Genomic DNA, 25,520 nt, shown 5'->3' on the forward strand with positions numbered 1-25,520 from the left:
TTTCAGCTGCATCTTTATCATCCCTATGGGCATTTTTTTAAAAAGAGCATATCCTCATCATCTTTCACCTAGACAAGCTTCCTTTCTGTCCTCTCTGCCTTCCAGTTTTGCTCCTCTTGAGTAAGAATATTAATGTTGCCTTGTAAGTTTCAAAATGTGTGTGTGTGTGAGTCGCTTCAGTCATGTCTGACTGTTTGCAACCCACTTGACTGAATCCTGCCAGGCTCCTCCATCCATGGGATTCTCCAGGCAAGAATACTGGAGTGAGTTGCCATGCCCTCCTCCAGGGGATCTTCCCGAGCCAGGGATCAAACTCGTGTCTCTTATATATCCTGAATTGGCAGGCAAGTTTTCTACCACCAGTGCCATCAGTTCAGTTCAGTCACTCAGTCGTGTCTGACTCTTTGCAACCATGGACTGCAGCACGCAAGGCTTCCCTGTCCGTCACCAACTCCTGGAGCTTGCTCAAACTCATGTCCATTGAGTCAGCCTTGCCATCCAACCATCTCATCCTCTGTCGTCTCCTTCTCCTCCTGCCTTCAATCTTTTCTAGCTTGTTGGTCTTTTCCAATGAGTCCCTCGCATCAGGCGGCCAAAGTATTGGAGCTTCAGTTCAGCATCAGTCCTTCCAGTGAATACTCAGGACTGATTTCATTCAGGATTGACTGATGTGATCATCTTGTAGTCCAAGGGACTCAATAGTCTTCTCCAACACCACAGTTCAAAAGCATCAATTCTTCAGTGCTCAGCTTTCTTTATAGTCCAATTCTCGCATCCATACATGACTACTGGAAAAATCATAGCTTTGACTAGACGGAACATTGTTGGCAAAGTGATGTCTCTGCTTTTCAATATGTTGTCTAAGTTGGTCATAAATTTTCTTCCAAGGAGCAAGTGTCTTTTAATTTCATGGCTGCAGTCACCATCTGCAGTGATCTTGAAGCCCCAAAATAGTCTCTCACTGTTTCCATTGTTTCCCCATCTACTTGTCATGAAGGTTGGATGCCATAATCTTAGTTTTCTGAATGTTGAGCTTTAAGCCAAATTTTTCACTCTCCTCTTTCACTATCATCAAGAGGCTCTTTAGTTCTTCTTCACTTTTTGCCATAAGTGTGGTGTCATCTTCGTATCTAAGGTTATTGATATTTCTTCTGGCAGTCTTGATTCCAGCTTGTGCTTCATCCAGTCTGGCATTTTGCATACTGTACTCTGCATTTAAGTTAAATAAGCAGGGTGACAATATACATCCTTGATGTACTCCTTTCCTGATTGGGAACTAGTCTGTTGTTCCATGTCCAGTTCTAACTGCTGCCTCTTGACCTGCATACAGATTTCTCAGGAGACAGGTAAGGTGGTCTGGTATTCCCATCTCTTGAAGAATTTTCCAGTTTGTTGTGATCCACAGAGTCAAAGGCTTTGGCGTAGTCAATAAAACAGAAGTAGATATTTTTCTGGAATTTTGCTTTCTTGATGGTCCAGTGGATATTGGCAGTTTGATCTCTGGTTCCTCTGCCTTTTCTAATCCAACTTGAACATCTGGAAGTTCATAGTTCACATACTGTTGAAGCCTAGCTTGGAGAATTGTGAGCATTACTTTGCTAGCGTGTGAGATGAGTGCAACTGTGTAATTGTGCGGTAGTTTGAACAGTCTTTGTTATTATTGCCTTTCTTTGGGATTGGAATGAAAACGGACCTTTCCCTGTGTGTGTGTGCACATATATATATATATATATGTAGTTTTTCAGATTATTTTCCCTTATAGGTTATTACGAAATAATGAATATAGTTCCCTGTGCTATGCAATAAATCTTTGTTGGTTATCTACTTTATATTGGGTAGTATGGATCGTAGGTAGTACAGTTGTAAAGAATCTGCCTGCCATTGCAGGAGATGGAAGAGACGATGGTTCAATCTCTGGGTCAGGAAGATCCCTTGGAGTAGGAAATGGCAACCCACTCTAGTAGTCTTGCCTGGAAAATTCAGTAGACAGAGGAGCCTGGTGAGCTGCAGTCTGTGGAGTCACAAAAAGTCAGACACGAATGAGCACACATACACACATATATGTTAATCCCAAGCTTCTAATTTAACCTCCACTTTCATCTCTGGTAACCGTAAGTTTGTTTTCTCTGTCTGTTTTGTATATAAGTTCATTTGTATGATTTTTCCTTTAAGATTCCAAGTATAAATGATATATGATATTTGTCTTTGGCTTACTTCATTTAGTATAATAATCTCCAGGTCCATCTATGTTGTTGCAAATGGCATTATTTAATTCTTTTTATGGCTGAGTAGTATTCCGTTGTGTGTATGTACCATATCTTCTTTACCCATTCATCGTTAATGGACATTTGAGTGGCTTCCATGTCTTGGCTAGCCTAGAGATTAAATTCCAAACCCTTTAACATGGTCTAGACTGCCTTTTCACACCAAATACCTGAAACATCTTTCCAAACTCACATGCACCTACTGACCTACTTTCTACATCTATCACTCTTCTCATACATACCAGGAGATCATTTACCTCCAGGTCTTCAGTCATGTCTTCCCTTTCCCAGGATAGTGGAAGCAGAACATTGCAGTTCCAGACAAACTACTTAATATCTCCTAAAATTCTGCTCAAAAGTTACCTAACTTTTGAAACCACCTGAACTCTCTCCCATTTCATTTTCAGAGGTATTAAGGGCATATTTCCTGAGATAGGCATCTTGGCTTCTCTGTTAGAAGCTCTTAATATTTGGGGTCATTTTTCTAAGCCTAAGTTTCAACCTAACAATGATAATCATGCTGTTCTCTACCTTATAGAGTTACTGTGGAGATGTGTCAGGTAATTAACCATGCCTGGTTGGGGAGGTGGATATCCTCTGCAGTCCTTTTACAGGTTCAGGTCGGTAAATGTCTGCAGCTCCTTCAGACAGTACATGGTAATACTGTGCTCCTCTGGGATCAACCTCACTTTGCATCTCTCCAAAGCACCTCAAGTGTGGAGTAAATTAATTTTCAGCATGTTAGATGCAGTCTCAAGGTAATTTTCCATGATACTTCCCAGCAGGGAGGCTTTGAAATAACATCCCTTTTATAATTAGTACCATGTACTATGCTGCACTCATCAGCAGATGGGATTTATCCTTGCACATTTGGACTTGACAGAGGTCAGCCCTCATCTCTCTCTACATGTCCTTGTGTGCTCCTGACAAGCTGGCCTCTTTCCTTTCCTTCTTTCCCAGCCCTTCTCATCATACCCTACCTCTTAGTCTAGCTAGATCCTTAGCTCATTGGCTGAAATTAATTATGATATCAGGCTGGAGTTTTGAGACTTGGAAGGACTTCATTCTCTGTTTAGATTTCTTTTCTGACCAGAGTCATCAAGCCATCACAGTATCAAAAATGCCATATTTACTGCTCCCAGACAATTGAGGACATGGGAATAGGGACCTTCCCAACCTTTTCTCTGCCCCTTAGAGTCATTCTTGGGTTCAGTTCCAATAAAAAAAAATAATAATAATAATGTAACTAGGATTAATAGCATGAACATTTATTACTATCGCTAGCATCTTTGCCTTTCATGTCATTATTAAACCTCTTTCACAGAAGAGAAAACTAAGCTTGAGAGGTTAATTAAGCAGCCCAAGTCTGCACAGTTCCCAAATGCATCAGAATCCAACCTAGGCTTTACTCCAGAGCTGAGGTATTAACCACAATTCCTATACCACCTCTCTGTGTCACATGGTTATCTCCTTCAAGGTTATTTTCAGATTCAGCAGGAAGGAGATTTCTGGATCAAATAGCCCTGAATCAGAAATACCTGACATCTTCACAGGAGGGGAGAAATCCCAGGACCTTTGTCTAAGGGCCACTTCCTAGCCTGTGATCAAGGAGCTTCACATATGTCTTTCAATGGAACCTCCATCCCCAGCCCTTTGGAGAGCCCTGCATGGGAGGGAGGCAGCCCATATTTTCTCCACAAACCACAGGACCCTTCCTTGATGGTTACACAGGATGATTTCAGCAAAGCTGACAAGATGTTTCCATATTTGTTAAACAAGAGCCATTTGTTTAGCTCAGGAGCATCTGTTGAATAAACAAGATATCTGATGTGCCATTTGCTCATTGGAAATTAACAAACCCTTTAAAAATGGCAATTTGTCAGGAGTTATATGAGGCAGAATTCATTCTCAGCAAGTGCACAAATTGAAACTTCCTTCCTGGGCTTTCTAGAATCCCCCAGAGCTAGCTGTACAGAAAAAGTTCAGTTTAATTCTGCCATCATTAAGGAAAATATGCAGACATGTTGGGGGAAGTGAGGCAAGTGTCCTGTTAAGGAAACAAAGGATCCTGGAGAATGTGTCCTCCAGAGCAGTTAGTAGGAGCTAGTCCCCTTCTGGTTTGTTTTTCCATTCAGAAAATGTATGTCCTCTGGTTGGGAGGCACTTTCTTTTCTTTTTTTTCCTTCTTCCAAGCTTTTTCTAAGAATCATTTGGTAAACTTGTCATCAGCCGGCATTATTCCTGTATGTGGCTTCCTGTGGGGAGGGAATGGAGGAGGGGAGGGTTTAACTTACTATAAGAATAAAGGAGATAGGGAAAATAGTGAAATGAAAAGGCTGTCACATTTCTCGGGGATGTAGCGGCTACTTCTAGAACACCGGCTAAAATGAAGTCTGAGTATAATCCTATTTTTCCCATGAAACAGCAGTGCTTCACAGTGTTGGCCCATTTTGAGTTCATCCTTGAATGACCACAGTGTGCTGGCACAGGTGCCCCAAGCAGAAGGGACAGTGAGTGAGAGCTAGCATTCACCAAGTGCAGGTGCAATGCCGAGCACGTTACTGGCGCCCTTTACTGATGTGCCCACAAACCGGTACTGTTACTGCCATCTACAGGTGAGGAGACCAAGGCTCAGAAAGAGGTAGAAATGGGATTTAGACTCACACAGTCTGATTTCCCGTTGACGTGGTCATGATGTTGTATTGTCTCTGCTAGCCTTTGAAGAATCAGGGCCCCTGGGATCCTAGGTGTGAAGGTTGAGCAGGGCAGGCTCCATGCTCAGGAGCTCTGCTCTGGCCCAGAGCCGAAGGATATTCAGCAAGATCTCCCTGAGATTCCTGGGAAATGTTGGCTAGCTTGAGGCTGATAAGCTGTTCTTGGTGCTTAGCCACTCAGTCTTGTCAGACTCTTTGTGACCCCATGGACTGTAGCCGCCAGGCTCTGCTATCCATGGGAATCCTCCACGCAAGAATCGTGGAGTGGGTTGCCATGCCCTCCTCCAGGGGATCTTCCCAACCCAGGGATCGAACCTAGGTCTCCGACATTGCAGGTGGATTCTTTACTGTCTGAGCCACAGGGAAGACCAAGAATACTGGAGTGGGTGGTCTATCCCTCCTCCAGGGGATCCTCCCAACCCAAGAGTTGATCTGGGGTCTCCTGCATTGCAGGCAGATTCTTTACCAGCTGAGCTACCAGGGAAGCCCCGATTTTTGCGGGATTACAATTCGAATTCTTTATTTAGAGGGACTTTGTGGATGGGAGGGGCTCTTGAGCCAGGCAAGGTCTCAGGCTTTATCTAAGTGGGTCCCTGTGGACTCCAGTTAGAAGCTAAGGAATTAGCTGACTCTGGGCCCAGAGCAACTTGCTGCCTCATCTCCCCACATTAGCCTCTTAGCAATTGATCTTGTAAACTTTCTGAATCAGAGAAATTAAAGATGAAAAAGGGCCTATTAAGTGATGTTGCTCCAGCCCTGGACTGAGCAGAATGGCTCCCAGGAGAGGAATTCAGAGCATCTGGTTCAGTTTAATTGTAATTGTCCCAGAGGGTCTGACTTCTTGCTCTTCCCCCAGGCAGCCCTTCTCCAGGCCGGCAGAGGCAGGTGTGAGCGATGTCTCAGAGGAGTACGCTGTCCTGTGCCGGGGCTCTGAGTCCTCACCTCCGTCTCAGTTTCTAGGGCCTGGGAGTTTTCATTGTTGCCTCTGGAATGTGCTGGGGTTTGGGAGGAATTCTGTTTTGGGGGTAGATGAAATAGCTCTAACTGTAGGTAGAAGCTGGCGATGTTACCTGTTTCTCCTCTTTAGCCAGGAGATGTGCCTCCAGCAGTGTCTATGCAGGTGAAAGGGAGTGTGGGGGCTTGGAACAGTAGTGGGAGTCAAAGCCTGACGATACACTGGGAAGGCCTGACATGAGTTGTTGAGTATTCCTAAGCCTAGGAATGTCTTACTATCAAAGCCTTACTATCACAGACTTTGATCCTCACAACAATACTTAGAAGTAAGTATGTTATTATTCTTTTAAAAGAGAAGGGGATTCTGAGGCTCAGAGAGGTCAGGTGAGTGTCAAGGTCACGTAACTTGGTGGGGGAACTAGAATCAGAGAGATCTTGGACTGCAAAGCCCCCTCTTGCCCCTGCTTGTTAGTGAAATGTACTGAACAAGATAGAAATGCAGAAGAGGAAGAGGCAGGAAGGGACTGGTGCTGACTTTTGAGTTGAAATGGCTGATTCTCAGATAAACCAGTTTTAGTGTCCTAAACTGGGAAGGCATGTGGCATGAGCTCTCTGGGTCTCAGGTGCAGAGATCTTAGAGTGTTTGCAAATCTGTTAGTACTTAGGCTGTGTTCCTTTCCAGGTCTAGGAAAGGGGGTAATTCACTCATCTACCCTCTGCTTAGAGAATGAGGCTGCTGGGCAAAGGTGTTCAGTGACTGATCCTTGCATCTTAAGTGCAGCTGGTTAGCATGCATTGTCTCTGCTGCCCCTCCCTAGATCTCACTTGTTACTGAAGAAGATCTTTTCATTTTTTCAGTTACTGTTTTTTTGGCTGCTATTGGCTGAGGGTCTAGACATTGCTGTGAGCTGCTGGTGGTTGTTTTTAGATCCCAGGTTATTATTCAGGAAGGGCGGGCCTATGTAGATGACTGTCTTGGGTCCTGGCACACATGCAGGGTGGGAAGCATGAGACCCCTGAATGTAAAAATCAGAGAAGCACAGAAGGGGAACTGGGGGTCGGGGATGGGGGTGGGAGGGATCATCAAAAATTTCCTGTGCCACAGGTTGTCCCCAAGTTGTCCATAAAAGAGTTGTTTGAAGGAACAGGAGACTGTACACTTTTATTTTCCACCCATCCATGCCTTGTGTTTCTAGGATTCGTTTGATCTGTGTCACTGTGTCACTCTATGGGACGCATGCAGTAAAAGGAAGCTCTGTTGAGGTTAACTTATGGGATCATTTGAATCTTCTCTCATCTCCTTTTCCACCTGAGGAATCTTGTGCAAGCTACTTAAATTCTCAGGATCTCTATTTATGCTTTCTTTTTTTTTTTTTTTTTTTTGATCATGCGGTAGTTCTATTTTTAATTTTTTGAGGAACCTCCATACTGTTTTCCATAGTGTTTGCAATTTAATTCCCAACAGCAGTGCAATAAAATTTTCTTGTTCTACATCCTTGCCAACACTTGTTATTTCTTGTCTTGTTGAAAATAAGCCATTCTAACATCTGTGAGGTAATGTCTCATTGTGGTTTTGATTTTTGTTTCCTTGATGATTATTGACATTGAACATCTTTTCATACACCTTTTGGCCATCTTTATACATTTATACATTTTCAATTTGTGGGCAATACGTGCTTCATAGATTTCTTCTTAGAATTAAATGATGTAATGATGTAAAGAAATGAGGTGCCTGGCACATTGTAGCTGATGAACACGTGTTGGTCATTTTCTCACTTCCCTTCTTCTTTCTCCAGTGAAGAAAGGCAGGCTCTGTGGTGCATCATAGAATGTCCTACAGGGCCAAATCCAGTGGACCTGGGTTTAAATCTGAGAGCTGCCATTTATTAGCTGTGATGACTTCGACAAGCCACCACCCTAGCTCCTCTGAGCCTGTAGTCCCTGACTAGTGAAATGCAGACAAAAATTAGAAGTTTTAATCCTTGGTTCAACCTCATGATTAAGTACCAGCTTTATGCTAGGAAGTGGATTCACCATGGGGGACAAAGCATGCAAGGCCCCCTCCCTTTAGGAAACTTACATTCTCAAGGAAAGGCAGGCATTATTCAAATAGCTACACCAATTATTATGAGTCTTAAATAGTATCACACACAATGCATCATATCACAGGGACCATAACATAGCACACACATACTAGCTATCAGTATATGAGCATCAGTGATGCTGTGGTTACCATCTTCTTCATGAGGGCCCCACGTGATTACAGCCTATTTCCTCACATAATTTCCTGTTGTCTTCCAGACCCATTTATACACATGAATCCATGTGTATAAAGCAGAGACCCTTTTCTCTAACTATTCTTTCAGCCCCGGTTAGGTCTGGCACAGCCATTTAGTAAGGCTTTCCCATGAAGTGGGCTGTCTTTGTAGGCTCTGAGCAAGCATGTCCATGCTACCATAATATACCAGAATGTGTGCCCCTAACAGTCCTGAGGCAAAGACCAGGAAATTCTGTTTTTATTCTCTTCAGAGCTAAGATACAATTAAAAATGTTACCACAGTAATTGGCAACATCCATTAACTTGATGAGAATTGCCGAAGGCAGCACATTTTTCCCCCTTCTGCACATTATTAGTCTATAAATATACCTGGTTCCTTTCTCTTTCTTCTCTAGAACTTCTACAAAATATTCACCCAAACTGTCTCCTTAATGCCCTTTGCCTTTTCTAATTAACTCTCTCAGTTCCTCCAGCACTTCCAGCCCATACCACACAATCTTGCATCTAATTACACGTGCTGATGTGCGAGGAAGCAACTGGAGAAAGCCCACAGGACTGAGAGCTCTGGGCCCAGAGTCAGGAGAGTCTGGTGGGAACCCCAGCTCCACCTGGTTATCTTGAGTGACTTTGGCTTGGGGTTTGATCATCTGCAAAATGGGAACAATAGCAGCTAGGACTAAAGCAGTGAGATTACAGGAGGATGATGGCAAGGTGCTCTGTAAACTCTTGCATATGGGGCCCTCCAGCTCACTGGTCCCCAGCAGTAACTTTGTCTTCCTGCTCCCGCCTTGGTCTTCTGGTCCCCATGGAGGTGCAGGGCAGATGGGATCTGGTGGCACAAGAGTGTTCAGAAAAGCCCTCTTCAGCCACAGCTGTACCCTGCCAGTGGCTAGCAACACCTCATGGACCTTCCCAGCAGGAGGTTCCTCTCCCTTCTGATGCACTCACTTGATTAGAAAGACATCCCACCCCTGCCTCAGAGAAGTGGGGCAGAGCAGGATGGAACAGGGGCGTAAGAGCCGTCAGCGCAAAGGAAGAGCTCATGTACCTCCATCCTCCACAGCCACAGAGCCTCTCAGTACCAGAGAGCAGAGCGGGAGGGGATCCCGGCATCACCCACCCCACACCTGGCAAGGCCTGTGATGTGCAGAGAGAGGAACTGTGCCCAGAGGGGCCAAGTGACATAGCCAAAGCCACAGCGCTAGACTGTGACCAGAACTGAGGTCTTTGCCCCAGCCCAGTGCTCTTTCTCCTACAGTCCAATGCAAGTTTTCCTTAGACAATTCCTACACAATCAGTGGTGTTCAGATGAGTGTATGTGTGTGTGCACATCTTTGTGTGTGTCTGAATGTAACATGCCAGGAACCCAGTGGGAATATTCTCTTTAAGTATGTGCATATGCTATTTCATGTTCATCAAGACAAAACAAGGAAGCTTTGACTCTTATGGAAAATTATAGATTTAGAGAGGTTAAGTAACTTACTCAAAGTCACACAGCTACTAGATATAGAGCCAGGATTAGAACCTAGGGCTGATGATTCCAAATCTCCTAACCACAGGATGTAGCAGAAACAAGTTCTTGTCCTAAAAACAGACTATGAGTTAAAAATACCTCGTGTGATCCGGCAACCCCAATAAACACTGACTGTGTCATCCCAGACTCCAGTTTGGGAAATGTGGGGCAGTGAGACTTCTTTTTTAATAAGATAATGTGACTTTTCTCATTAAAAAAAATTATTTATTCTTAATTGAAGGATAATTGCTTTACAATATTATATTGGCTTCTGCCTTACATCATCATGTATCAGCCATAGTAATGCATATGTCCCCTTCCTCCTGCAGCTTCATTCCAGCTCCCGCTCCATCCCACCCTATCCTACCCCATCCCACCCCATCCCACCCCATCCCACTCCTCTAGGTTGTCACAGAGCCCTGATTTGAGTTCCCTAAATCACACAGCAAATTCCCACTGGGTGTCTATTTTACGTATGGTAATCTATATGTTTCCTGCTACACTCTATTTGTCCCACTCTCTCCTTCTCCAGTCCCCCAGCCTGGAGTGAGACTTTTGTTCCTTCCTAATTGTTTTTGAGCTGTTTCAAATCCTAAAAGATAGTGCTATGAAAGTGCTGCACTCAATATGCCAGCAAACTGGGAAAACTCAGCAGTGGCCACAGGACTGGAAAAGGTCAGTGTTCACTCCAATCTGAAAGAAAGGCAATGCCAAAGAATGCTCAGACTACTGCACAATTGCACTCATTCACACGCTAGCAAAGTAATGCTCAAAATTCTCCAAGCCAGGCTTCAACAATACATGATTGGTAAACTTCCAGATGTTCAAGTTGGATTTAGAAAAGGCAGAGGAACCAGAGGTCAAATTGCCAACATCCACTGGATCATCAAAAAAGCAAGAGAGTTCCAGAAAAACATCTATTTCTGCTTTATTGACTAAGCCAAAGTCTTTGACTGTGTGGGTCACAACAAACTGTGGAAAATTCTTGAAGAGATGGGAATACCAGACCACCTGACCTGCCTCCTGAGAAATCTGTATACAGGTCAAGAAGCAACAGTTAGAACTGGATATGGAACAACAGACTGGTTCCACATTGGGAAAGGAATACATCAAGGCTGTATATTGTCACCCTGCTTATTTAACTTATATGCAGAGTACATCATGCAAAATGCCAGGCTGGGTAAAGCACAGTCTGGAATCAAGATAGCCTGGAAAAATAACCTCAGATGAGCAGATGACACCACTCTTATGTCAAAAAGTGAAGAAGAACTAAAGAGCCTCTTGATGAAAGTGAAAAAGGAGAGTGAAAAAGTTGGCTTAAAGCTCAACATTCAGAAAACTAAGATCATGGCATCTGGTTCCATCACTTCATGACAAATAGATGGAGAAACAATGGAAACAGTGGTTGACTTTATTTATTTGGGTTAAAAAATCACTGACTGCAGATAGTGACTGCAGCCATGAAATTAAAAGATGCTCACTCCTTGGAAGGAAAGTTATGACCAACCTAGATAGTATATTAAAAAGTGGAGACATTACTTTTCAACAAAGATCTGTCTAGTCAAAGTTATGGTTTTTCCAGTAGTCATATATGTATGTGAGAGTTGGACTATAAAGAAAACTGAGAGCCAAAGAATTGATGCTTCTGAACTGTGGTGTTGGAGAAGACTCTTGAGAGCCCCTTGGATTGAAAAGTGATCAAATCAGTCAATCCTGAAGGAAATCAGTCCTGAGTATTCATTGGAAGTATTGATGCTGAAGCAGAAACTCTAATACTTTGGCCACCTGATGTGAAGAACTGACTCATTGGAAAAGACCCTGATGCTAGGAAAGATTGAAGGCAGGAGGAGAAGGAGACGACAGAGGATGAGACGGTTGGATGGCATGGCCGACTCGATGGACATGAGTTTGAGTAAGCTCTGGGAGTTGGTGATAGATAGGGAAGCCTGGTGTGCTGCAGTCCATGGGGTCGAAAGAGTCAGACATGACTGAGTGACTGAACTGAACTGAATTGTTTTTGTTTAATTGATCTCTATATCTTTATTATATATTTATAACCTATTTCTCTCTCAAATTATATCCTACCCCACTTTCTAACCCCTCCACTACCTCTGGACCCTGACCCTCATTTTTCTGCTGGAGTTCATGCTGGACACACAAGAAGCATTTCGGAAGCTTCAGGTATTGGCTCAAGACCTCAGTGAACGAGGACATGAGAGGATCCCCACAATGCACTGCCATTTGGGGGTCACACATGCTCCATGTTGTGATGTCTTAAGCATATCCCATAGAAACCAAAAATAAATAAAGATAAAGCAGCATTATTAGGTTGTTTTAAGTTTTAAAAATTTTTATTGGAGTACAGTTGATTCAGTTGTCCCTGGTGGCTCAGACGGTAAAGAATTTGCCTGCAATGTAGGAGCCCCAAGTTCAATCCCTGGGTCAGGAAAATCCCCTAGAGAAGGGAATGGCTACCCATGCTCATATTCTTGCCTGGAGAATCACATGGCCAGAGAAGCCTGGCAGACTATAGTCCATGGGGTTGCAAAAAGAGTCAGACATGACTGAGCAACTGACATTTTTAGTTGATTTGCAATATTGTGTTAATTCCTGCTGGACAGCAAAGTGAATCAGTTACACATATACATAAATCCTCTTTTTTAAAAGATTCTTTTCCCATATAGGTCATTACAGAGCATTGAGTAGAGTTCCCTGTGATGTATGGCTGGTTCTTATTATCTATTTTATACATAGTGGTGTATATTTGTCAGTCCCAATCTCCCAATAAAACATTTTTAAAAAGTATAGACTTTTCTAAGAAACAGTTTATAAAAGATGTTTTAATAGAAATTAATTTCTAAAGAAATAGAAAAAAAGGAAAGAAATTCATCCAATGTTATGGAATGTCACAGATTTTAGTTTGCTGGAAGCAATTCATAATTCCTGGCATGGTGGCTTTTCACTGACTTCAGATCCTTTCTTATTCTGTCTCCAAAGTGGTCTCTTATGACTGCTGCTCAGTATTCTCCTCCCCATCATGTCTATTTGCACCATCATGCCTTGGGCCATATCATCCCGCTCTCCTTTCTGACTTTCCAATCCCACACATTCTTCAAGTCTGCTCCTTATTTCCCCATTTCTGTGAAACCCTACCTGACCCACTGCACCTTTCCAACAAGACTGAAATTCTCTCTGTGTTACCCCATAGATACCTATTAAAGGTACTCTCAGGAGATAGGTAGTGGAGTCTGAGGATGAACATTCCAAAACCTAGTGGCTGGGAATAAGAGCATTGCCTGCTCTCTGCAGTACCTCTACAAATGAGGCAATGTGCTTGGTCTGTTTAATAGGATCAAATAGTTTTCTATGAGCAACTTTTCTTAAGCTGTGATCATATGACATGATGTTGTTCTCTAGAGCTATGCTAATCTATAGCCCATATGTTTATGGAAAACAAATGGGCTGTGTGGCAGACTGGTTGGCAGTTTCCTAAGTGCTCACACATCGTGAGTATTCAGTAAGTACTTGTAAAGGGATTACTGGTTGTACTCCTAGCAGACCAGCCATTCAGTTGTATTCAGGTAAAACCTCATGGATTGTCACTATATTAGCAGAGTCACAAACCCCAGTGACTAAAGCTTAGCTTCAAATTGCTACTGCCAGCGTGAGCGAGATATTAGCGACGGTTCACTGAGATTCTTCAGTTGAGTTCAAACTCCTCATGTGTTGCAAGTGACCTCCTGATGTGTGCATGCCTTGTCCTGAAAATAGTTCATGTGACTGCTGAATTTCATTCTAGCCATTTAGAATTTGGAAAGGTATTATATTAAATTAGACCATGTAGTTTCTCTTTCCTTCCTTCCTCCTTGGCCCCTCCCTTCCTTCCTACTTCCTTCCCTCTCTCTTTCCCTTCCTCCCTCCCTTCCTTCAATACTGCTTCTCTGGTAAAAAATGCTATACTTATGACCCTGTATAAACCTATATCTTCTTATATATCTTTACATGTTATGAAAAACACTTAGTCTACCACATGAAATGCTCTCTGATGCTTCCATTCCATATTTTATAAAAAATAATTGGGGTTTTATCTGCCAGATGTGTTTTATAATCCACCAGTAGAACACAGCCTATCGTTAGAGAGATACTGATACAGTAGTCAGTAGCCCTTTTAATTTGCTGGGAGAACCAGGATGCTGAAGGGACAGTAGCTAACCCTTATGTCCAGAAATGGCTCTGCACATGCTGAGCAACTTTTAGAGAGCATATTAATGACGATTCTGGGTATGGGAAACAGTAACTGATTTTGTTGTTGTTCACTTGTTCAGTCATGTCCGACTCTCTGTGGCCCCATGGACTGCAACATGCAAAGCTTCCCTGTCTTTCACCATCTCACAGAACTTGCTGAAACTCATGTCCATCGAGTCAGTGATGCCATCCAACCATCTCATCCTCTGTTGTCCCCTTCTCCTCCTGCCTCAATGTTTCCCAGCATCAGGGTCTTTTCCAATGAGTTGGCTCTTCACATCAGGTGGCTAAAGTATTGGAGCTTCAGCTTCAGCATCAGTCCTTCCAGTGGATATTTTAGGGTTAATTTCCTTTAGGATTGACTGGTTTGATCTCTTTGCTTATTGAAAGAGAGAGAGAGATTAGAATCCCAGAAAGGGAATGCATTTAGACCTCACAAAGGTCCCTAACCCATAACCTCATGAAGTGCCTTCTTTCTTTCTTTTTCCCTCTCATCTTTGCTTCTCTCTTCTTTCTGGCTGAATAGTTAAAGGTATCTAAGACAAGTTTCTCCGAGTCTCATGCTACGGTTTCTCAAGGCAGTCCTAAAGTCTGGGAAACGTGTCTTTGAACCAGCTTTGGTGAGGATCTACCCTAGTCTAATCGGCTATAGACAGGGACAGAGCCATATAGTACAACATGGGCATAGGGTTCTACACCTAGAAATCTGTGGATCTGGGAGGAGCCGGCAGTTGACTGAGGCAGGGATTATTGTGATACAGAAGGAGAGCTCCCAGAGTGCCCACTAGAGGAGCTGTGTTCATTTGAGCTAGATGAGATAACTGGGTTTTTGTGGCCCTAGCATTTTCACAGGATGGTCGTGCATTTGTCAAGCAAATCACAGATGACTGTGTTTGACAGATCCAGTATTGCTTTGACGATAAATGGTGAAAATAACAGCATAATAATGGAAAATGAAGACTTTATTTACTTAATTGCCTAGAGATTAATTAAACAGATGAAATCTGTTCCACCATATTATGGAACCGTTTTCCACATTTATCCTAAACATACTGTTGGGGTTATTACTACTTTCATTTGTGTGTTCATCTATCTACTCAGCTGAAATTTAATAATTCAGAGCAGGAAGGCACAATGCTAGGCGCTAGTGGAAAATAATGTAATCAGATCTAAATCCTATCTTTAAGGACAGTTCAGTAAAGAAGGAGAAAAAAATTGAGGTACACAGATAATTGATGGTGGCATAAAGCAAATTATGTATGAATCTAAGATCCGTCTCTTTCTCACTCTGTACCAATGGTTAGGCAATGTGCCATCTCAAAATTTTCATCTCCTCATCTGAAAAAAATTATACTGCCAATTTCAAAAGTTTGTTTAAGAATTAAGAGAGACAACATATTAAATTAATAATAAAAGGGGCCTTTCCTGGAGGTCCAGTGGTTAGCACTCTGTGCTTCCACTACAGGGAGTGTGGGTTCGATTCCTGGTTGGGGAACTAAGATCCCACATGCCACATGGCCAAAAAAAAGATGATAACAACATTTTTGGTACATTAGATGCTCAATAAATATTACACTTAAAAAGTATTAGTTACACATAATGTGAGCTCTATATTGGTAAGCATTACGTAGAGTTAGATGTTGATGTATGCCTCTATTTGAAATGTTTACATGCATTTAGTTCTCATAAAAACAATGAGAAGGGTGCTAGTATCATATCCCCAGTGTGCAGATTAGAAAAATGCAACAAGGAGAGATTGAGTTAATTGCCTGCCATCCCATGACGACTAAGTGATGGAGCCGAGACTCTTACTCGGGGTGTCTGATTCCAAAATGCATGCTTTTAACTATCCCGCATATACAAAGGAAGGGATATTTCAGCTTGGTTTGTGAAGGTTGCATTTCAGTCTCTAATGAGTGATTTTCAACTCTGACTGTACATCGCTATCACCCATGAGCATCTAAAAGCTATCAATTCCTGGATGATATTCCAGGGTAGTGGTTCTCAGAGTGTGTTCCCTGACCATCAACATCATATCTTTTATGTGTCTGCTAAGAATGCAGATTGTTGAGCCCTACCCCAGACCTCTCAAATATAAAACTATGGGGGCTGAGCCCAACATCTGTTTTAATAAAAAGGTTCTGATGTATTTAAAATGTGAGAGGACTATTGCTCTAGACCAATGAAACCAGAATTTATGGGATTGGGACCTGTGCATTGGTATTCAGTATTTTTAGAAAGTTTCTCATGGCATTAGAATGTTTAGTCAAGATCAGGAGGCTTTCATGGAAAGTGGTATTGAGTTGTGCCATAAGTGGGGAATATGCAGAGTGGGACAGAAGGAAAATTCCAGGTGGAGGGGCAGTTTGATCCAGAATATCAAGGACAAGAATGTTGGTGGTGTGAGCTGGAGAAATGTGTTAAGACAAGATTATCTTGAAATTTAACAGTCTAGCAAATCATTTGTCAAGCATTTGTCCTTTGTCCCCTTAATACCTCCCTCATGCACATACCAATATCCAGTTTTCTTATTTCTGGGGAAGACTTTTCTCTAGAATTCACATCCACAAGGAGAGAAAAACACACCAGAGTTTAGCTCTGTCACTTCCTCATGGCAGCCCATGTGCTGCAAAGAAGCTGTCCTGAAGTTCTAAACTGGATTTTACAGCCAAGTGACACTAGCTTTGTGTGTCTTTGGACAGTTGTGTGAAGCTCAGTTTTCTCATCTGCTTAGTGAAGGGACTGGATGAGATCACGGTTTCACAGTTGTTGCGCCCAACTCTCTTGGGCATGGCTGTCTGAGTGAGCCATTCCTGGTTTCTGATAAGTTCCTGTGTGATCTATTGCACATGTTAGAACTTGGAGACTGTGTATGAACAGAGAATTCAGTTGCTAAAAATAAGTTTGAAAGCCACTTGGCCTTTTCCAGGTACTTCCATGAGTAGCATCTGCACTTCCATCATAGCATCTGTGAGCATGTGGTTCAGTCATAACTGTGAGCATGTGGTTCCAGGAGCCAGTTTCAGTTTCTTCCCTGGAGGCTTGGCTGTGGCTTCTTATGTCCTTTTGTCCCCTGTCTCCTTGGTCCTTGCTCAGATCAAGAAGAACTCTCAATTTCGGAGAAGAATCCCTATCTTTCCCCTTTAGGGTTTCAAATGACCCTTGTGTGCTGATGCCGAGTTTGGTAATTGTTATAAAACTAAATATCCCCAGGAGGAAAGCACTTCACATGTTATTCAGGTCTGTGTAGATTTTTTTCTGTTTTCTCACCAGTTGAGCAATTTTCATGATAAAAAATGATCTGGGACATAGACAGGAAACTGAGATCTTGTTTGAGCCTAAGAAGTTTTCTTTAGGACCCAAAAGTGAGCTCAGGGCTTACTCGGGGCCTTATGAAGTTTTGCCTGAGTGAAAGTGTTGTAATCATTTATTCAAAATGTATTTGTTGATGGCCTACCAAGGATGTTACCAAGAATTAAAAAAAAAAAAAAAAAATAGAATCCTCCTTCTCTGAAATTTGTATCTAAGTATGGAAGACATACAAGTACAGTTGCATAAGTGATGTGATTAAACCATGAAAAGCAGTGGTTCTAAGACTTGGCTGTGCCTGGAAATCACCTCGGAGCTTTAAGACATGCACATGACTTGATCCAACCCCAGAGGTTTTGATTTCATTGGTTTGGGGAGGGCTTCAGGCCTCCGGATATTCCAAGGTTCCCCCAGTGACTCTTACGAGCAGCCGAGTTTGAGAATCACCAAGGTAGGGAAGCAGATCAAATTCTTCAGTGAGATGAGGGATACTGCTGGAGGGAGAGGCCGACTAGCAGTGAAGCAAGGGTGAGAGGTATCTGGAGAAGAAAAGGGGCAGGGAGAGAGTTGGATACAAGGGCACTGCAGGCAGGAGGGACAGGAGTCAGGACAGCTGGGAGCTGCTCTCGATGGAGAACTCAGTCAGCCAGTCTGTCTAGTTCTGGCCTAGCTCCTGTGTCATCTTAGACACATGTCCGTTGCTCTGTGCCAGTTTCCCATCCACTCAAATGTAACTAATGATAACTGTTCTCCTTACCTCAAGTGTTTTGCTTTAAGGTCAAATGAGATGAGGAAAAATTAAAAGATAGTATATTGATGTTCATTAGGCAAAAAATAAAGTGCTAGAGTAAAAGCCTCTTTCATTCAGCTTCTCTGAGGAAAGAACTGTTTCACATAAGTGCGCTTTCTCTGTAGCTGAGCACAGGCTTTCTCCAGTTGCAGTGAGTGGGGGCTACTCTCCAGCTGCAGCGCTTGGGCTGCTCATTGCAGCGGCTTCTTATGTTGTGGAGCACGGGCCCGAGGGCGTGGGGCTCAGTCGTGGTGCGCAGGCCTAGTTTCCTGGCAGCGTGTGGGATCCTCCCGGACCAGGGATTGAACTCCTGTTCCCTGCACTGACAGGCAGACTCTCAACCACTGGACTACCAGGGGAGCCCACATAAATGAACTTTTTAAGTAACTGAAGTTTAGCCATTCAGCACAATAATCATTAACAAAAATCATTTTATTTTTCCTAACATAGGTCATTTGCAGCCCTATTTTCTTAAACTGAGTTAACTGATGTCATCAGTCCCCTGCTTCCCGTTTTCTCTGCCTGCAGCCTCTTGGCGCAGATGTCAGATAGTGAACTGTGATATAATAACAGTTAGGGCCTTAGGACCAGAAGACGCATAGTAGATTTATGGTGTGGAAGGTTGGGTTTTGGGTTCTTCGGTCTGTTTTTCATAAGTTTGTCTTGCTATCTGGGTACCAGCTGTTGATTCTCATTGTTTTAAATTTGAATTTTCCTTTCTAACTTGCTGCCTCTTATCTATCCAGAACTGAAAAATCAGAAAACCAATCTTTGAATGAGATTGAAAATAAGAATAGAAAGACTAAGTGTCCAATTTTGCTGGACAGAGTGGGTTATGAGATGTCTTTAGTATGTGAATGTTTTCATGTCTGTGTTGCCTTTCTAAGCTGACTTTCTGGGTCCTACTCTCACCTGGATATCTCATGTAAGACTGGGCTCTATATATGGAAGGTTGGAGGCCCACAGGAATTAGATTGTAAAGATTCTCAGCCTTCCTTTTTCTGGCTGTTGACCATAGAATTCTAAGGCTCCCCATTCCTTCCACCAGAATTGTGTCCTTGTCAGACCAGATATTGAATATTTGTTACCAAATATTTATTGTTTACAAGGTAGAGGTAAGGAAAAGTAGATAGGTCCAAACTCAGGAGGGCAGGAGTGTCTGGAAGCAAACAGCCAGAAGGGAGTTTTAACCACTTTCCCCAGGGAGAAGAAAGTGGTATGGAATATGGGACCTCGGTAGAAAGGAAGTGATAGAAATAATCAGGTGAGAGATGGTAGAGGGTCAATAACAGAAGTTTAGACCAGCTTTACTATGGGGTGCATTATTCTGTGCTATTTTTGTTTCTATGTTTTTGAGAGCTGCTGACTCCCTGGCAGGACTCCAGGACACCTGAGTTGTAACCATTACAGGCGGCAGCTGCCAGAGGCAACCACTCTGCAGGGCCCCGAGTCACCATGTTCTGTGGGTCCTCATGGAGAAGACAGGCCTCCTTCAGAAAGTAGCGTTCCGAGTACTAACCTGAATGCCTCCCCACCCTGTTGTCTGCTGACCTGTGGTCACGGAGCTTCTGACTCTCCTTTCCTCCCCAGGTCAGTGGCCGGATTGGATAAGGAGGCAGACCTGGTGCACATGGAGGTGCGGACCGCCGAAGGACGTGAGTGCTGCGGCCCCAGGCTGGGCGGGGCCTCTGCCTGCAGGCCTCTCCCCTCCACCCCGCCCCCGCCAATTTGCATTTTAATGACTTGGGAAGATGAAAGCCCTGAGCTCCCTTACCGCCATATCCATCTTTATTTCCTAGAGTGGGGGAGAGGCCTTCAGTCCCAGGGGAGACGTTTCATTGAAATAAACTCTCAGGAATGAATTTTCTGGGGATGGGAGTTAATGTGATGAATTTTGAGGCTCCTGTTAGTAATTTCCCGGCATCTTCAGTATAATTCGAATAGGAATGTCCATAGCTCATCGTGGTATTTTGCATTCATGTGGTGAATTGCAGGGACTGCGGGCTTTAAAAAAACTAAACCTTTACATAGTCAAGATTACAAAAAAAGGTAACTGGAAAAATTATTTGCCGAACTATTTCTTCATCCATTCAGCAAATATTTAGGGATGGCCTACTGTGTGCCAGGCAAGTTTCTCAGCCCTGGAAAATACCATGCTGAGCAAGACCTCTATTGTCCCTGAAAATTAACAATTGAATCCAGGATTTCACACCTGTGACCCTTTTGTACATCATGCACCAATATGCATCTTAAACAGAATTTGACTGATAAAGTATCATTTTGCACCAACTTAAGACTAAACTGAAAGTATCCATAGGGCCCTTTCCTGTCCAATAAAAAAAAAAGATCAACTTAAAATGTATTAAATATGTGAATATATATGATATACATGAAATATGTAAAATACATGAAAACTAGTTAGCATATTTTAGGTCATAAATAGACCCAAATAATCCATCAAAATAACAGTGACCTACCAGTGCAGCAGATCAAAGTACGATACTGTGAGTTGAGGCCCTGGATTCTGCCACGTATTAGCTATGAAACCAAGACCCCCTAACCTCTCTGTTCTCCGGCTCCCTATTATCTGGGGGCATTCATCCTTGCCCTGCTCACCTCAGGGTTATGGGTTGAATGTACAAACATAAGGAGATTGTGTTTGGCCTGTATGCTGACATTAGGGTATCATTCAGGATACATTAAGTAAAGAAGCCACATGAGCTGTGTCCTTGGGAAATCTACTGGTTTTGAGGCCAAACACAGATGTATGATAGAAACATGTACTTTGGGGAATATATTTTATTTGCCTTACTTTTATTTTTAAAAGAGTTAGAAAGCAATTGACATGTTGCTCAATGCCTGTCAGTCTACTGAATTCCTTCCTTCCTGCCTTCCTTTCTTCCTTTTTCTTTTTTGATTCTTGAATAAATATAAGTCTCTGAAGCATCCAAGAGTGAGGGATGACCTACACTCTTTGTACATTTTTTTTTTAACAGAAGAGCTATTTAAGATTTAGGGAGATAATGCCACATATTCAAATTCAGTGATCATAAGTGTGGTGAAATCTGAATTCTAAATTACTCTTACGGCTGAGGAGAAAAAAACAATAACAAAAAAACAAAACAAAACGGGAACATTGGAGGAAGGATGAGATGGAAGCATTTGAAGGGGTGTAGTAGAGGAGCCAGAGGGAAGAAGACGGCAGTTCTCAGAAGATGAACCAAAGACCAGTTTTCAGGACAAACCCAGCCCTGGCCTTGATTGCGTGTCAGTCTTTTTAAGCCGTATATGTGATCTGTGGTATCTGCCTGTGTGACCTTCTACCTAACACAGGAATCCCTTCTCCAACAACCTCTTATAATGTGTTCTTAGTTTCCATGCGCTCAGGCTTAACACATATCCTTTTCTGTTGATGGGCAACTCCCTTTTTAAAAAAAGTAATTTCTTACATTAAGCTTAAACTTATTTTCTGAAAGTTCAAGAATTCTGAACTTATTAGAATAAGGCCTAGAGTGCAGGATTGCAGTGAAATTTTGTAAGATTAAAAATGCAAAACATAGAAAAGTTCCTGGCCTATTGTCAAAAATTGAAAAAAGCAGAGTTGACTTAAAAAATAGTCACAACCTAAAGTTGAGAGTTATGTTTTATTCAGTGGAAATTTTTGGGACTTCAAGCCTGGGAGACAGCATCTCAAATAACCCTGAGAGAGCTGATCTGAGGGGGTGGGTGGAGTAGTCAGGTTATATAGAATTTTGCAGCAGAGGGCAGGTAGTCTGAACATCAGAAGTATTTTGTGAATTAAAGAAAAGCCAGATATCCCAAATTAAAGAATTTAGCACTTTTCTTCATATGGGAAGATGCAAGAGTCTGGGCTCACTGAACTCATTCCTTTTATATCTGGGGCCAGTATCCTGTGTTTTTCACATCCTGAGTTCCTCAGTGCTCACCATAGGGAGTGGCTGCAGCCTGGTGCCTGCCAGATCACAGGTATTCTCCTCCATCCTAAGTACTTTTAGGGCTCAGGAATTCACATTCGGAGGGTCGGAATTGCTGATAATGTGAAATCGTTGTGTATTGATATAGCAGGAAACATTCCATTTCTCAGCAGACAGAAATATAAACAGGGATAAATGTCATGTGCCACACTTATGTTAAAGTATATATAGTATATATTAATTCTGTGTCATGTTTTAGGTTTTATAAAATCAATTTTTCAACAGTTCCAAGAATCTTTATTTCAACCCAGTGAATTGACTCTAACCACCCCTTTATTTAGAAAGTGCACATAAGACTGAGCTGAACTGGGGATGTTTTATTTTGCATACACTATGCAATGCATGATTTCTTTCTTCTTTGATGTGTGGTGAATGCTTTCTTACACACTCATGCATACACATACATCTCTATCTTTTTGATCATTGCAACATGGCACAAAATATATTTTATTTCCTTCCCCCTCACCCCGATGTGGTAATTTAAACTTGAATTTGGCTTAGACTTGAATTTCACCAAATTCACATGGGTAGCCTAGTGATAGAATAAAAACATGAACACAAAACTCTCAACACACTACAAATGAAAGAGAACTTCTAATAAAGTTCAACTATGAAATATCCAATGCTAACATCATATTTAATAATGAGATGTTGAATGCTTCCCCTCATAAGTGTAGGAAAAAGTCAGGGATGTTTACTGTTAACTCCTCTTTTCAATATTATGCTGAAAGTCCAGTCAGTGCATGAAAAGTAGGACAATGAAATGTAATTCATATAGATTACAAAGGAAAAAACTGAACTGTTGTTATTCTCACTGACATGATTCTCACAAGGAATCTGGGGGTGGGGGGAGCTTCTAGAACAAATATGGAAAGCAGGGTTATAGGATACAAAACATTCAGTGGAGAGAGGATGATAATTTTTAATGAATGGCTTTGGAAAAGTTTGGGCAACCATATGGGAAAAACAAACCTTCACCTGTGATTTACAACTTACACAAAATCTAACTCAAAATGGATCATATTTCTAAATGTAGAATATAAAATTATAAAGCTTTTGGAAGAAAATAGAGGAGAAAATCTTTTTGACCTTAGATTGACACCAAGAGCAAAATTGATAAAAGATTGATAAATTAGACTTCATCAAAATTTTTAAAAACTTGTTCTTCAGAAGACACAGTGAAGATGGTGGGAGAAATTATCTGTAGGTTGTATAACTAACAGAGGGCTTCTACCCAGAGCACATAAAGAACTTCTAAAACATAGGAGTAAGAGACAACCCATTAAAAAATAGGAAAAAGGTTGAACAGAACATTTACCAAGGAAAACATAAAGGTGACAAACACAACTATTTGTGTTTGTATATTAAATAATACCTAGATCCCTTGAGTCCTTTTGTAATTCATGTATTTAAAAGAATAATAATTTCTCTAAGAATCTTAAATCAGGCAAAATAGTGGATCTTAGATAATTATTTTTTTTTATTCCTCAGACTTTCCTTCATTATTCCACTTCTTTTGGCATATTGTAAAGTCTATTCATTAATCAGCCTCTTTCAGACCCTTAACCCTATGTTATACATTTGCCAATTGCTATTTTGAAAATTATAGTCAAAGGGATCTCAAACAGTGAATTCTATTTCTCTTCATCTTCCTGCATCTCCGTTCACATGGCCATTTTGCTCAATAGGTAGCATTCATGACCATCCTCTGGTGAGCAGTTTTCATTGCAGATTCCTGGGGTCCCCCCAGAGGTTTTGGTTGAGAGGGTTTGATACAGGACCTGGGAGTCTCCATATTATGAAGCGCACACTTCCAACGTGATTCAGGAACACTGCTGCGTGGCTCTTGTTCCTTGCACGGTACTGAAGTCACAGCCCAGGGAAAGTTGTCCTCAAGAAGCCTGGAGAAGGAGCCTTGGTACTGGGGTCGGGAAGTACTCTGCTCTATAGCACCTGCAGAGCAGCATGGCAGAAGTGACCGAGCACCCACAGCGTCTCCGCGTGTGTCCATTGGACAGCACTGCCCTGGAATGAAGGAACTGCAGGTGTGGCATCAGGGCATGTGGCTCTTCGGTGCCATGGTGTGGCACTGACAATCCTGTTTCTAAACTTGGCTCCCGCACTCTGGAACAAATCCAACATGAATAGGCCCCTTTTCTTTTTTTGCTGTAAGAATCTCCACTCTTCCTTCCCCAGTCCTGGTCCTCCTCTTTGGCAGTCAGATTTCCAGATTAAACTAAAACCGATGAATTCTCTCTTGGCTTGGCACAGTTTAAATAGGGCAAAGCCAATCAATTTGGTTAATAACAGTGTGAAACCTTTTTCTGCTGTGAGATTAAAGATTCAAATGGCTTTTTCTCCCATTCTCTTCTGGAAATCATCTCTCTCTGAATGTCATCAATGTCCCCTGTGAATACTCCTATTCATGTTCTCCTCCTCTTTCTTTCTCCTTCACTCACTCACTCAGTCACATACACATTCTCCATCCAAGAGACAACTGAGTGTCAATAGATTGTTAACGTGGTGTGCTAAGAGTTAGGGCTTCCCTGGTGGCTCAGCTGGTAAAGAATCTGCCTGCAATGCGGGAGACCTGGGTTCGATCCCTGGGTTGGGAAGATCCCCTGGAGAAGGGAAAGGCCACCCACTCCAGTATTCTGGCCTAGAGAATTCTATGAACTGTGTAATCCATGGGATTGCAAAGAGTCAGACACGACTGAGTGACTTTCACTAAGAGTTAAGTTGGGAAATTAACCCTGTCAGTTAGAGTCTGTTTGACCTTGCACAGGCTTTTCTAACCTTTTTGTGATTTTCCAATATTTCACATGTTTGAAAACACAAATATAAGGGATATTTTTTGGTATCATTTTTTCATCAATTGTCTAACAAGGTTCTTATGTGGAGTAAAATTTACAATGAGCAGATTTCATTTCAGTGAACAAATATTTAACCATTAAGCCAACCCCAAAATGATGCTGACTGCTTTGTGAAGTAGTGAGTTTCTCTTCATTGGAAATTCTCAAGCATAAGCTATATGTGTGCCTTGTAGGACTCTGAAATAAGTGCACCTGTACATGAGCTAAGGGTTTTAAATGTCTAGACTTCACATTTCTAGAATAAAAACCCATAGCATGTGTAGTACCATTCCTTGTCTTGGAACCATTATCAACTCTTCATGAGTTACTGTACCTTCTCACTAAGCCAAGATTAAACCCACTACAACTTAACAGAGCATTCAGGCAGTCATTAGTAACGCAAATAATTTTGCCTTAAAGAATCTGCCTGTAATGTGGGAGAAACTGGGTTTGATCCCTGGGTTGGGAAGATTCCCCTGGAGAAGGGAAAGGCTACCCACTCCAGTATTCTGGCCTGGAGAATTCCATGGAGTGTATAGTCCATGGGGTTGCAAAAAGTCGGACAGGACTAATTGACTTTCACTTTCACTTGATAAAGAATCTCAG

The 25,520-nt window shown here is 42.2% G+C and overlaps 1 protein-coding gene across 1 annotated transcript in view; it reads left to right on the top strand.

The window, feature by feature from the left end:
• Positions 1-25,520, top strand: part of SORCS3 (sortilin related VPS10 domain containing receptor 3) — a 598,500-nt gene that overhangs the window by 409,968 nt on the left and 163,012 nt on the right. The window contains exon 6 of the mRNA XM_065920112.1: positions 19,658-19,722. Within this exon, the coding sequence (XP_065776184.1) occupies positions 19,658-19,722 (65 nt within the window). The remainder of the gene's footprint in view (positions 1-19,657; positions 19,723-25,520) is intronic.

This window comes from Muntiacus reevesi, chromosome 2, assembly GCF_963930625.1.
Source record: "Muntiacus reevesi chromosome 2, mMunRee1.1, whole genome shotgun sequence".
Taxonomy (NCBI): domain Eukaryota; kingdom Metazoa; phylum Chordata; class Mammalia; order Artiodactyla; family Cervidae; genus Muntiacus; species Muntiacus reevesi.